Source organism: Galleria mellonella, unplaced genomic scaffold (assembly GCF_026898425.1).
Source record: "Galleria mellonella isolate WM207_F2 unplaced genomic scaffold, CSIRO_AGI_GalMel_v1 utg121, whole genome shotgun sequence".
In the NCBI taxonomy this organism is placed as follows: domain Eukaryota; kingdom Metazoa; phylum Arthropoda; class Insecta; order Lepidoptera; family Pyralidae; genus Galleria; species Galleria mellonella.
Genome location: NW_026441983.1, coordinates 3,564,426 through 3,576,851, shown reverse-complemented (window position 1 = coordinate 3,576,851; position 12,426 = coordinate 3,564,426). Strand labels below are relative to the sequence as shown.

General features: G+C 37.1%; 2 protein-coding genes across 3 annotated transcripts in view; one reads left to right on the top strand and one right to left on the bottom strand.

The window, feature by feature from the left end:
* LOC113510926 (DDB1- and CUL4-associated factor 1) overlaps positions 1-1,082 on the bottom strand; it is a 37,585-nt gene extending 36,503 nt beyond the window's left edge. For both annotated transcript variants that reach the window (XM_052898302.1, XM_052898303.1), the window contains exon 1: positions 737-1,082. In XM_052898302.1, the coding sequence (XP_052754262.1) occupies positions 737-834 (98 nt within the window). In that variant the 5' untranslated portion in view covers positions 835-1,082. The remainder of the gene's footprint in view (positions 1-736) is intronic.
* A 1,578-nt stretch (positions 1,083-2,660) lies between these two features.
* LOC113510045 (EP300-interacting inhibitor of differentiation 3) lies at positions 2,661-11,452 on the top strand. Its single transcript, XM_052898266.1, has 7 exons — positions 2,661-2,944; positions 4,580-4,690; positions 5,749-5,867; positions 7,824-7,993; positions 8,763-8,959; positions 9,662-9,768; positions 10,913-11,452. Exons 1-7 carry the CDS (start codon positions 2,848-2,850, stop codon positions 10,967-10,969), a joined length of 858 nt encoding a protein of 285 aa, XP_052754226.1. The 5' UTR covers positions 2,661-2,847; the 3' UTR covers positions 10,970-11,452.
* Positions 11,453-12,426: the final 974 nt, after the last annotated feature.

Genomic DNA, 12,426 nt, shown 5'->3' with positions numbered 1-12,426 from the left:
GAGGAATTGTTCAATATGATGCCCACAGCCACTTTCTACCATCGTACGAAATTAGTTTTTTTTTTTATAGAACAAAAATTAGTTATTATTAATTTGTTTAGTAATTATAAGATTAATAGAATATTTGGTATTATGTGATAAACAGAAAAAAATAGAAATGTCCTTTCTGGGACTGTGCAAATTTTATAATAATCTATTTAGTTTTAAAAGATTGAAATTAAAATACGAGGTACAGTGAACACTCTATGTAAGCAACTCATTTGAATCACTTTCAATAAAAAAGGAGTATAAAAAAAATTGTCATCTGAAAAATATTTTTACTTATTTCTTTTACTGAGTAAAATAAATAAAATATAAAAAAATGTTGCTTATAGAGAGACTACTTATAAAGAGTATTCACTGTATTCAAATATAAGTAAGGATTTCTCTTTGCTGTACTTGAAATACATATGATTATATTGTTTGATATATTCCAATGTACATAATTTATAACTGGTTGACAACAAAGTTGATTAGTACTAAATTTAAAAAGGAAAAAAATTATGTAAAAAAAATTAAAAATAGAAATGATTATTAAAAAACATTTTTTTTTTTTATTAATTACACGTTTATTTTAAACGTTATGCAATAATTTGGTGTCGCGGCGCCGGGAACATACGGTGACCAAAATTACAATGTGCTATGCATCGAGACGTTGACATTTGGTGAGAATCTATGAACAAAAGTGATGATTTACCTCGTCAATGTTGGTATAGGATCGTAAAGAGGCGATGTGTGCTGCTCCTCCCATTGTTTTAGCAGCTCTGTGACTTCTTGAGCTGGTGCTAAATCCATTTAACTCTAGAAAATCCTTATAAAATCGAAATAACCTCACTGATTTCTTACAAACGTCACTAACACCAATCACTATACACGTTGCTTTGGAGAATTTATTATTATTATCTAATGTGTAATATAGGTCATTTTGTATAAAAATCTTACATTTATTGTAATTATCTTAAGTTTTTAAAAATTAAAAGCATTGTCTTTTATGTTACGATTTGCCGCGCACTTCATTGTCATTTCATTATCACCACGAAATTCGCTGTCAGGGATACCATAACAATTTTTAAATTACCTTTAAAGAAAAAAAGTGATTAAAATTATTTTTGACGATAATATTATATATACTGTTTAACATGTACCTACTGTTTTTTAAATAATTCTTTTACAAGTATTATGGATGTCATGTGCATTAGTTAAATCTTGTTTTTATTTGTAAAAACCTGTAATTTGTTTTTTGTCTTTACTGTCTTTTCTTATTATGAAATTTTCGATTCGTTGGGTTTTCTTTAATAAAAAATAAAATAAATATGTTTTGTATATTTTGATTGAATTGATAATATATTATATTATAAATAAATTGACTATTGTTTTCTGCAGTTTACATCAATAGCTTTGTAACAAACGAATTTCGCATGCAAGGAATTCAATATAATTTTAATTATTTACTTATAGTATCTTAACATTTATTTGGCTTGTGATCATGTAGGACGACTCTGCCATTTAAATAGTAGTAGTAATTTTTTCTCTGTGACTTAAATAAAATATAATAATTTAGAAGAACTTTTCAAATATGTTAGAATATGTTCGTTCAAATAAAAAAATCGAGTTATCTTCTTTAATTAAAAACCTTAAGAGAAACGGATTGATAATAAAAATGCTTAAATATTGTAGTTCTCTTTTATCACGGCTCCATCGGTAGGAAAACAAAAACTAATAAAGACAGAATTGTAAAAACATAAGAATAATAGAAATATAAAAATATGAAAGGCGGAATATGATGGCCAGTTATATAAAAGGCGTATTGTGATGGCCAGTAATACGCCACAAACCTTTAATAATATAGCATATATTATTATTAAATTATAATAAGAAATCTTATTGAAGCAATTTATTATCGTTTCAATTATGCAACTTACTTTTATAAAATACTAGCTGACCCTGCAAACGTTGTTTTGACATATACATTATTGTCAGAAAATATTTTTTTAGTTCAATCAAAAATCGCTATGTGTTGTAGGCAATTAAAGTATACTTTATTTATGTTAATAAATTATTTAAAATAACAAATATATATTAAATTACAATTCTTGATAGCTATCTATACATCGACAATATTTTTTTTTATATTTCTACTAATAATTATGGCAATTAAAAAATAAACAAACTAGAGGGAGACTTTGTACAAAAGTTGATTAAAATTAACATGAGAGTTGCACTGAAAAATTAAATATAGAAATTGCCATTAAAAAACAGGGATTGATCGTAAAAGGGTGAAAATTTGAAGTTGTATGTATTTTCAATGCTAAATCATATTAAAATAAAATGAAAAACTTTGTCAAAGAAATAAAAAAAAAATTTAGGGGTAGGTTACCCCTATCATTGAGCGGAATTAAAAATAGATGTTGGCCGATTCTCAGACCTACCCAATATGCACACAAATTTTCATGAAAATCGGTAAAGCTGTTTCGAAGGAGTTTGGTAATAAATACCGTGACACGAGAATTTTATATATTAGATTTACTTATTCCCTTGAAAATGGGATTTTAATTATATGTGGGAAAAGAAAATAGCGTTACATCAGGAAGTTAATTAAGTGTCAGTTTGTAGATTAGTAGGCTGTCAATCAGTCATTTTTATATCATTTATTTTCTTAAATGTCATTTTTGATTTTCGAATATTCGAATAAATTGTCCCCGTTCGCGCTATTTTCATATTTATTTTTTCGTTTCTTTCTTTTCATCTTAAGTTTTAAGTTTTCTGAAAATTAAATTTTACAGTGAATTTATTAGTAACAAAATTAAAATGTCTACCAATGAGACACAAAATTCACGTATAAGTATGAGCAGCCACAATAGAAAAGTTCGCTATCGGGCGCTTCTAGAGGATTTGTCAACATTAGGTATGTGCCCAATTCAGAATTGCTCGGTGTCTATCCCAGGATCCGAGAGAAGGTTTACAAAGACGAGCCTAACAGTATGTATACATGTTTTTTAGGAGGCCAATGCCCCCTAAGAGTTGAAGCAATTATTTCAAATGTACTAAAAACAGTGAATACAACCCTATGGTTGACTGGGAGAGAATGCTTTTAGCATTAAGTCTGCCATGTACACATATTTGTACTAATGAATAAATAAATAAAATAAATAGGTGGCAGGTGGCTGAAGATCATTCCTTTTGATAGTTCCACCTTGGGGTGGGGGGGGGGGGCTTGTAAGTAGTGGTATTTAACAGCCATGTTGCTAGTAATATACCTCATCAGGTTGACCTCTACACAGTTCCTCCTGGTAAACACTGGTTAAATCTTGTTAAATTAGTCACAATGTGTGTATTGCCCTACTTTCATTCTCATTTATTAACCTCCAAAACCTCACCAGCATATACAGATAGCATGAGTAGGCTTACTATTCCATTATCATCCATTAGAAAAAGTAGTAAAAAAAGTACAAAAGTTGATTGCTTGGGTACCTCTGTCCCATTTGTGTTTCAACCGTGAAGCAGCTGTGTTTCGGTTTGAAGGGTGGGATATGGCATGAATTTACTGGGTACAGAGGAATAACACCTGAGTCCTCAGGAATGGCAATGCATCGGGGGTATCATTGGTGAAACAGTATACTCTGTTATGTCCATGGTACTGCTCATGTCTATAGACGATGGTTACCACTTTCCATCAGGTGGGCCGTCAGCTTGTTTGCCATTCTAAGTTGTATAAAAAAAAAATATAAAAAAGTTCTTCCCTAGGGGAGGGACATTATTAGCAATGGGAACTAGTAGTCCCATTTTTAATAAATTAACCTCTGAGATTGACCTCTGTGTGGTGTCCCCTGGATAACATCTTGATTATTTCCTGATGAATTTCTCAGGATGCATCAATTGACCTGTCTTCTTTCTCACCAATCATAACTTGCTGGTATCCCGCCAGTATACTGATAGCTCAGACAGGATTACTATTTTTTTAATCATATGTTTAAATAATTTAAGATTTTGTCCCATAAAAATACTACCATACAAATGGTGGCAAACCAAGTTATCTTGTCTTAAAAACTAAACCACTGCACCAATTTTGTTGAAATCTCTATGGGGACCAATTTGAAAGTATATCCATATTGTATATATATGTAATTTTAGTATGTATGTATATCAATAATTACTAGTACCACATTCGAGTATTCTGACACTTCCCTACGGTTGACTGGGAGAGAATGCTTTTAGCATTAAGTCCGCCATGTACACATATTTGTACTAATGAATAAATAAATAAATAAATATTGATTTATAACTGATAGAGTTATGAGGTTGTTGTATATCAATAATTCAATGTGTCAGTGTTTTTCTAGAACCACCCTCACTGTTATAATTTTTTTTATGGAAAAAGCTATTATTATGTATGGTACTAACACATAACCTATCATCAGTTGTAATACGCGATTCACAATAAAAAAACCATGATTAATTTGTGTTATTCCTTATTTGATATATAACAGAGGTAACAAACAAAAAAATAAATAAAATTGAATAGAAAATGTAATGGTTGCAGAAGACGATAGCAGCTCCAATGTGGAACGTATGGAGCGGACGGCCAATGCTGTCAAGGAAGCACAGAACCTACTGGCTGAGGGTGACGTAGAGGAGAGAGTCAAGCATCCAGGTATATTGATGAATTGCAAATTAATATTTAAATTTAGTGTTGCAGTACTAAAAATTATCTTTTTCTACTTGTGAAGAGAACAAATTTTTCATTTATTTAATAAGTTATGGGATTATTTATTCTGCACTTTATTGAATTTTTAATGTGAAGTGATATGAAATATATATTGCCACATGGTCCTGGCATAGGACCCAAGAATAGGGCTAACCCTTCTTTTTTAGGGGAAAGGGATTGTTAGCAATGGAGTTTGACAGCCCCATTGCTAGCAATATGCCCTATTAGGTCGACCTCCACATGGTTCCCCCTAGAAACCATTGTGAATAATTCTTGTTGAATTCATCATGATGGGCAACTGACCTGCTTCATCCTCACCTATCATCTTTTACTGGTGCCCCGTCAGCATATCCCGATAGCGCGGGTGAGGGTACTCATTTTTTTTATTATTATTATAGCTTTTTATTCACTTCAGTGGTCCCCAAGGGTAAAAGCCTCCTCCATTTACCATTCCATTATCATCCATTAAAGAAAAACCCTTCCTTTCCCGTGATTATCGTAAAAGGTGACTAGTAATGGTCAAGGGATGAGTTGCAGCCTCCCTCTTAAAACATTTAATTGCTGTTGCTAATCCACTTACCAAGTGTGGCAGTTATCACATGACAACATTTTACAAGTTTATTAATTTCATAATGCTCACCCCACAGCTTTATGGAACATGGAACATTACAACACACATGGAACTATACATTCTATAAAACCTTGGCCAGGGCATCATATATTCTGTAAAATCTCATTATATAATCGAGGTGGCATTTGCTAGCTGGCCCCAGCCTGCGTGGGCCGCCCATGGGCCTGGCTTGCAAGCTTGCAGTGCTGTTACCAACTGGTGCAACATAATCATGTATCGTCATGTAGTCTCTGGCCTCGGGCTTGTGGTTAGCCACTCAGGCCCCTGCGGCCCAGTCCGACCTTGATCGTGTTCATACTCCGACTCGCATGGTTGATTTTCGGATGCCTGTAACTACAATCTTGAAGTAGGATCCGCGACTGTTGTGTTGCAGGCGAGGCGTACTTGGACTCGCGGGTGCTGCGAGCCACCAGCGACCTGGCGGTGCGCTGCTCGGAGGCAGTTAGTGGCAACGTGAACACATACGACCGCCATGAGCTTGCACGGCACATAGTGAGTGTCATCATCTTGCCCTTGATTGTGGATCTTGCAAACGTATAAAGATCGTTTGCAAACAACTTGCAAACGATCTTTATACGTGATTTAGAATGGGAATCAAGTACTTTTTTTTTAATTGTTGAAAATGGAGTGGTAACCTCGCCTGTGCTATCGGTATACGCTGGTGGGGTCAGTGAGGGATGATAGGTGAGGATGAAAAGGCAGGTCAGTTAGTCCATCGTGATGGATACAACTTTAACGTCAACGTATCAGGGTATATTGCTAGCAATAGGACTGGTAGTCAATGTAACTAACAATCGTTCGGGGGGAAGGGGATTGTTAGTAATGGAGTTTGACAGCCCCATTGTTAGCAATATGCCTTATTAGGTTCCCCCTGGAAACCATCGTGAACAATTCTAGTGGAATTCGTCACGATGGGCTAACTGACCTACTTCATCCTCTCCTATCATCCTTCACTGGTGCCCCGCCGGTGTAAACCGATAGCGTGGGTGGGGTTATTTATTTATTTATTTATTTACAGGATTACCAACATAAGATACAGCTACAATAAAGCTAAGTTTTAATACAATACACTGGCAGCTCAGATCTCACCGTTCTTACATTTATAGGCAACCACAGCATGCCTTGTGTTTGACAAACATTAAAATATAATTAAATTATTAAATGAGTAAAGACATTAACAATATGAATAATAATATAATATAAATAATGGAAATTGTATTCAAATTATTATAAAATATAAATAAATATAATGTAATGGGGAGGTATATCAACACTTTAATTTAGTCATGAATACAGAGTGACTATCGCAGTGAATATCAAGTTCAGGCTTGGTTTTTACAATATCGTTATACAGACACGTTATGCGGACGATAGGTGATTCGCGACCCAAGTTTGTTCGGCAAGCTGCATTTTTAAATAGATTACAAGGATGCCGCGGCACTCTAGTAGGTACATTGTAATCTAGTTTTCCCAGTAGAGGCAGGCAATCAATGTGATTATTCACTAACTTATGAAGATAAGACATGTCAAGGTAAGATCTGCGCAGGCATAGTTCATTAAGGTGAAAATGTTTAATTTTGTTTTTGTAGGTTTTCATATTTCTTGATATTTTAAAACGATAAGCTAGGCTACGAACGAATTTCCTCTGTATTCTCTCTATTCTGTCCTCATGTATCCTGTACATAGGTGACCACACCATACTGCAATATTCCAACTTGCTTCTGACATAGCTATTGTACAGTTGAATGACAGTGGATGGTTTCTTGAAACACCTTGTATTCCTAAGGATAAAACCCAATGATTTATTTGATTCATTTACAATTTTATCAATATGTTCCGAAAATCTTAGTTGACTGTCCATCAAAACCCCAAGATCTCGCACAACACTAACCTCTTGAAGCTGCTTACCCTCGATAAAATAATGCGATTGCAACTTCTTGAGTTTCCGTGTAAACTTTATGTGGTAACATTTTGAAGTATTTAAATACATTTTGTTATTATTACACCATTTGAATAAATAATCGATGTCCTTCTGAAAACATTCCACATCTGATGGTTTTGTTATTATCTTCATCATTTTAAAGTCATCAGCGAATAGGTATCCATTACTATGCTTAATATTTTGCATAATATCATTAATGAAGACATTGAAGAATAGAGGTCCTAAAATAGAGCCCTGAGGCACACCTGAGGAAGCCACAATGGAGGATGATTGAACACCATACCACGTTACCATTTCATTATCATCCATTAAGAAAAAAAACTAACAATCGTTCCCCCCAACTATTACGTTAGTATGTGAGGTTCAAATATTGTCGTTTTTGACTATTTTATTTGTGAAATTTTTGTTCTAATATATTCTATAGCATGATTGCTGGTTGCATTCCTTTATATCTCTATTCCACGCTCTGTATATCTCTTCTATTGAACACATAGTGTATGGTATAGCGCGAGAACCCCGAAGCGTGGTGGTTCCCGTTTCCGTTGGAGGTGCCGCCGGCGGTGAGCCTGTTCGGCTCGTTCGCGCCGACGCCGCCCGAGCAGCGGCCGCGGCAGCCGCGCCGCCGCACCGAGCGGCAGCAGCAGGCCGCGCTGCAGGCGCCCGAGAAGATTGACAAGTGGGTTTTTAATTATTTTTTTTTAATGGATGGTAATGCTAACAGCCCATATCGGTCGGATATTTATTTTCGAATATGTTCAAAATGAGTTATCCAACATATTCTTTATTAGACCAGAGGGGCTACCATGAAATATTTTCCGAAATTTCTGGGACGACCGAAACAGAAATTTGATGTTAAAATTACATAATACGTGCCATTTAAAATTATTAAAAATGTTAAAATATCGTTCCTCTGGACTATTAGGATAGGATTTATGATGAACAAAATGTTTAACTCCATTTACTGGGCCGATTTCGGTACGAACAAAAACACGAAATTGAGCACGAAAATTCGGAATTTCATTTCATGGTAGACCACCAGTATATAAATATTGTATATATATATACGTGTTTCAACCGTGAAGCAGTTGTGTTTGCATGGGTGTGTTTCGGTTTGAAGGGTGGGATATAACGTGAATTTACTGGGTACGGAGGAATAACACCTGAGTCCTCAGGAATGGCAACGCATGGGGGGTATCATGGACGAAACAGTATACTCTGTTATGTCCATGGTACTGCTCATGTCTATAGGCGACGGTTACCACTTTCTATCAGGTGGGTCGTCAGCCATTTGCCATTCTAACTTGTATAAAAAAAAAAACCTTTATTCATAGCTTACAATTGGATATGTTTTTGTTTCTTCATATAAGACAGTTTTCACCTCCACCCTTTATAGAAACAGCAGAGTTAGAAAAAAAATACATAATTACCTCAATTTTATATTCCAGATTGGAGAAGACAGAAGAAGGCTCCGAGATGGTGAGCAGAGTGAACCGGTTCATCCTCAAATCCTACCGGGATGGCGGTGAGAAACCGCTGAGCTATTTCCACGTAGTTCTGGACCCTGACAGCTTCAGCCGCACCATCGAGAATATATACCACTTGTCCTTCCTCATCAGAGATGGGAAGGTGGCTGTGCAGCTTGGTTAGTTCATTGCTAACATCTCAGTATAGGGGGAGGGGTTTGTTAGTAATGCGAATTACTAGTCCCATTGTTAGCAAAATACCCTGGCATGTCAACCTCCACCTGGTTCTCCCTGGAAACCGTCGTGACGAATCCCAGGTGTATTAATCGATGGGCTAATTAACCTGCCTTTTAATTCGTGAGAATTACACAGGTAGGGTACCAGTTAGGGGTGACAAGTGATTGTCATCCCTAACTGGTGCCCTACCAGTGTATACCGTTTTTTTTTATTCTATGAAAATGCAGTGGTAACCCCGCCTGCGCTAATGGGATACGCTGGCGGGGCATCAGTGAAGGGTGATCGATGAGGATGAAAACAGGCCAGTTAGCACATCATGATGAATTCATCAGTAATTAATCATGGTAGTTTCCAGGGGGAATCGCGAGGAGGTCGACCTGGTTGGGTATATTGCTAGCTATGGGATTCTCAGTCTCCATTACTAACAATCCCTTTCCCTTGATTGTTGGTAATGGGAATAATTGTTTTTGTAGTCACCCCCCTCTTGTTTCTGTAGTTTTGACAAGCACGTGATCCGTTTACACCTCCCCCTGTAAAAATGTGTCAAAAGACAATCAGCTAAATTGACGTTTGGCCCTCTACTTATATAGTCAAAGCTATTACCGTTGAGGCCAGGCGGTTTGGTACATTTTTGTATTGTACAGACGAGGAGTACGCGCTGCCGTTCGTGAGGCCGGTGTCCCAGGAGCACGAGGACGCCGCCGGGGACGAGAACCAATTCATAGTCTCCTTGGATACGGCGCGGTGGCAGGTAAAGATGCTACTAGGATTGATAGTGAGGGGGGGATTGTTAGTAATGTATTAGTACCAGTCCCATTGCTAACAATGTACCCTGTCAGGTAGACCTCCACGTGGCCCCCTCTGGATACCAACGTGATTTTTTTTTTGCTGGGTGATAATGGTATAGTAACCCCGCCTCCGCTAACGGGATACGCTGGCGGAGCACCAATGAAGGGTGATTGATGAGAATGAAAATAGGCCAGTTAGCCCATCATGATGAATTCATCAGGAATTAACCATTATAGTTTACAGGGAGAACCGCGAGGAGGTCGACCTGGTTGGGTATATTGCTAGCAATGGGATTCTCAGTCTCCATTACTAACAATCCCTTTTCCCCGGATACCATCGTGATTAATTCCAGGTGTATTCATCACGATGGGCTACCTGACCTGCCTTTTCATTCTCACCTATCATTCCTCACTGGTGCTTCACCAGCGTATACCGTTAGCGCAGGTGGAGTGGCCATTCCATTATCATCCATTAAAAAAATACCAGCATGAGGAAGTAAGACCGACTTACGATTGTTTCCTTAATCCTATACATACATATCCGTCATGTTTGTCTTCCATTAGGGTAGGCAGAAGTAAAGTAACGCCAAATGCTTCGATTCAAACAGGCCTCTTTCGCTTTTTTTTATACAACTTAGAATGGCAAACAAGCTGACGGCCCACCTGATAGAAAGTGGTAACCGTCGCCTATAGACATGAGCAGTACCATGAACATAACAGAGTGTACTGTTTCGTCCATGATACCCCCCATGCGTTGCCATTCCTGAGGACTCAGATGTTATTCCTCTGTACCATGTAAATTCACTGCCATATCCCACACTTCAAACCATAGAAACACGAATGGGACAGGGGTGCCCAAGCAAACGACTTTTGTACAAAGTCGCCTTGCTTCCTTTTTCATACACGCTCGCCGGTTACGGGTACTTCTAATTTGGACCTCCTTCAGCACGTCGCCTATTCGGTCGTCATATGTCCGTCTAGGGCGGCCCCTACCGATATCTCCATACATTCTTGCTCTATAAATCTCTCTCATAATCCTTCTTTCATACATTTTTTTAGATTTTTGTCACTAGATCGTGTTCTTTACATTTTTTTTTTAATTTTCAGGAGCTGATAGAAGCATTTAATATACAAAAACCTTTGATGGTACTTAAGCGGCGCTGATGGTGAACGGCCGCCCGCAGTCGGGAGCTAACGTATATCTAGTATATTTATACTTATTTTTTTTTAATGGGTGAAAATGGGATGGTAACCCCGCCAGCGCTGTTGGTATACAGGTATGGTTGGCTGGCGCCGCACCAGTGAGGGAACATAGGTGAGGATGAAAGCTTGATGAAAGGATGCAAGTCAGTTAGCCCATCGTGACGAATTCCACAAGAAATAACCATGATGCTTTCCAAGGGGAACCGCGTGGAGGTCGACCTGACAGGGTATATTGTTAGCAATGGGGCGGTTAGTCCCCATTGTTGCCAATATATTTACAAATTATTACAAATGCTCTGACTACAGTTAAGTACAGTCTTATGTTTTTGAGGTTATAGTTTAAGTTATATTATGGAGCTCTTGTAATAGAAATAAAAGTTAATTTATTGTAATTTTTGTAATAAAAATGATTCGTTTTATAAGGCTTTTTATTATGAATTTTTCAAAAGGTTTAAAATAACTGTTGTGAGTTATTTAACTATTATAAGATGTTAACTCCGGCCATGCTATCTGTATACGCCGGCGGGGCACCAGCGAGGGATGATAGGTGAGGATGAAAATGCAAGGTCAGTTAGCCCATTGTGATGAATGCACCTGGAATTCAACAAGATGGTTTCCAGGGGGAGCTGCGTGCAGGTCGACCTGACAGGGTATGTTGCTGGCAATAGGACTGGGAGTCCGCATTACTACCCCCCCCCTCCCCCTCCAAATAAAAGTATTGTCTCCGTTTTAACGTCAATACACAGCATTTTATTCATGTTTCAATTTTATTCAACTAGTTCGAAGATTTTGCAAATTTATCAATAATAAAAACCAACGACCAGCAATGAGCTAAACAAGATATCTAACTTAATTTTTTTTTATATTAGCCAGCGTGTGAATCATACTACAATAATTCAAATACTGACGTATGGACAGTGCAAAATACCCTTAGGAGGCAGGGGAAGGGATTGTTAGTTTGTCCTCTAAATCCACACATCATCTGGGTATACAGTAGTTAGCGCTTTCCTTACTCAACGTTCATTCAACACCATTTAATGCGACTTAGTATTTCATATAATCTCTTCAATTCACATCCTATGAAACTAAAATGCAGAAAAATGTCACTTGTGTTGCCATCTATTGGTCAGTAGCAAAATTATAAATACATTATTAAATCTTTTATACGTCAACAGATGGCATGAAATGATAAATGTAAATCTTTTTAAATCGGGGGGAAAGGGATTGTTAGTAATGTAGACTGAAAATCCCAATGCTAGCAATATACCCGACCAGGTCGACCTCCTCGCGGTTCTCTCTGGAAGCTATCATGGTTAATTCCTAATGAATTCATCATGATGGGCTAACTGGCCTGTTTTCATTCTCATCTATCACCCTTTACTGGTGCTCCGCCAGCGTATCCCGTTAGCGCAGGCGGG

Coding starts and splice junctions, on each gene's coding strand:
- LOC113510045 (XM_052898266.1), top strand. CDS start 2,848: ATGTCTACCAATGAGACACAAAATTCACGTATAAGTATGAGCAGCCAC. Junction 4,691..5,748: donor GGAGAGAGTCAAGCATCCAG/GTATATTGATGA, acceptor GTTGTGTTGCAG/GCGAGGCGTACTTGGACTCG. Junction 7,994..8,762: donor GCGCCCGAGAAGATTGACAA/GTGGGTTTTTAA, acceptor TTTATATTCCAG/ATTGGAGAAGACAGAAGAAG.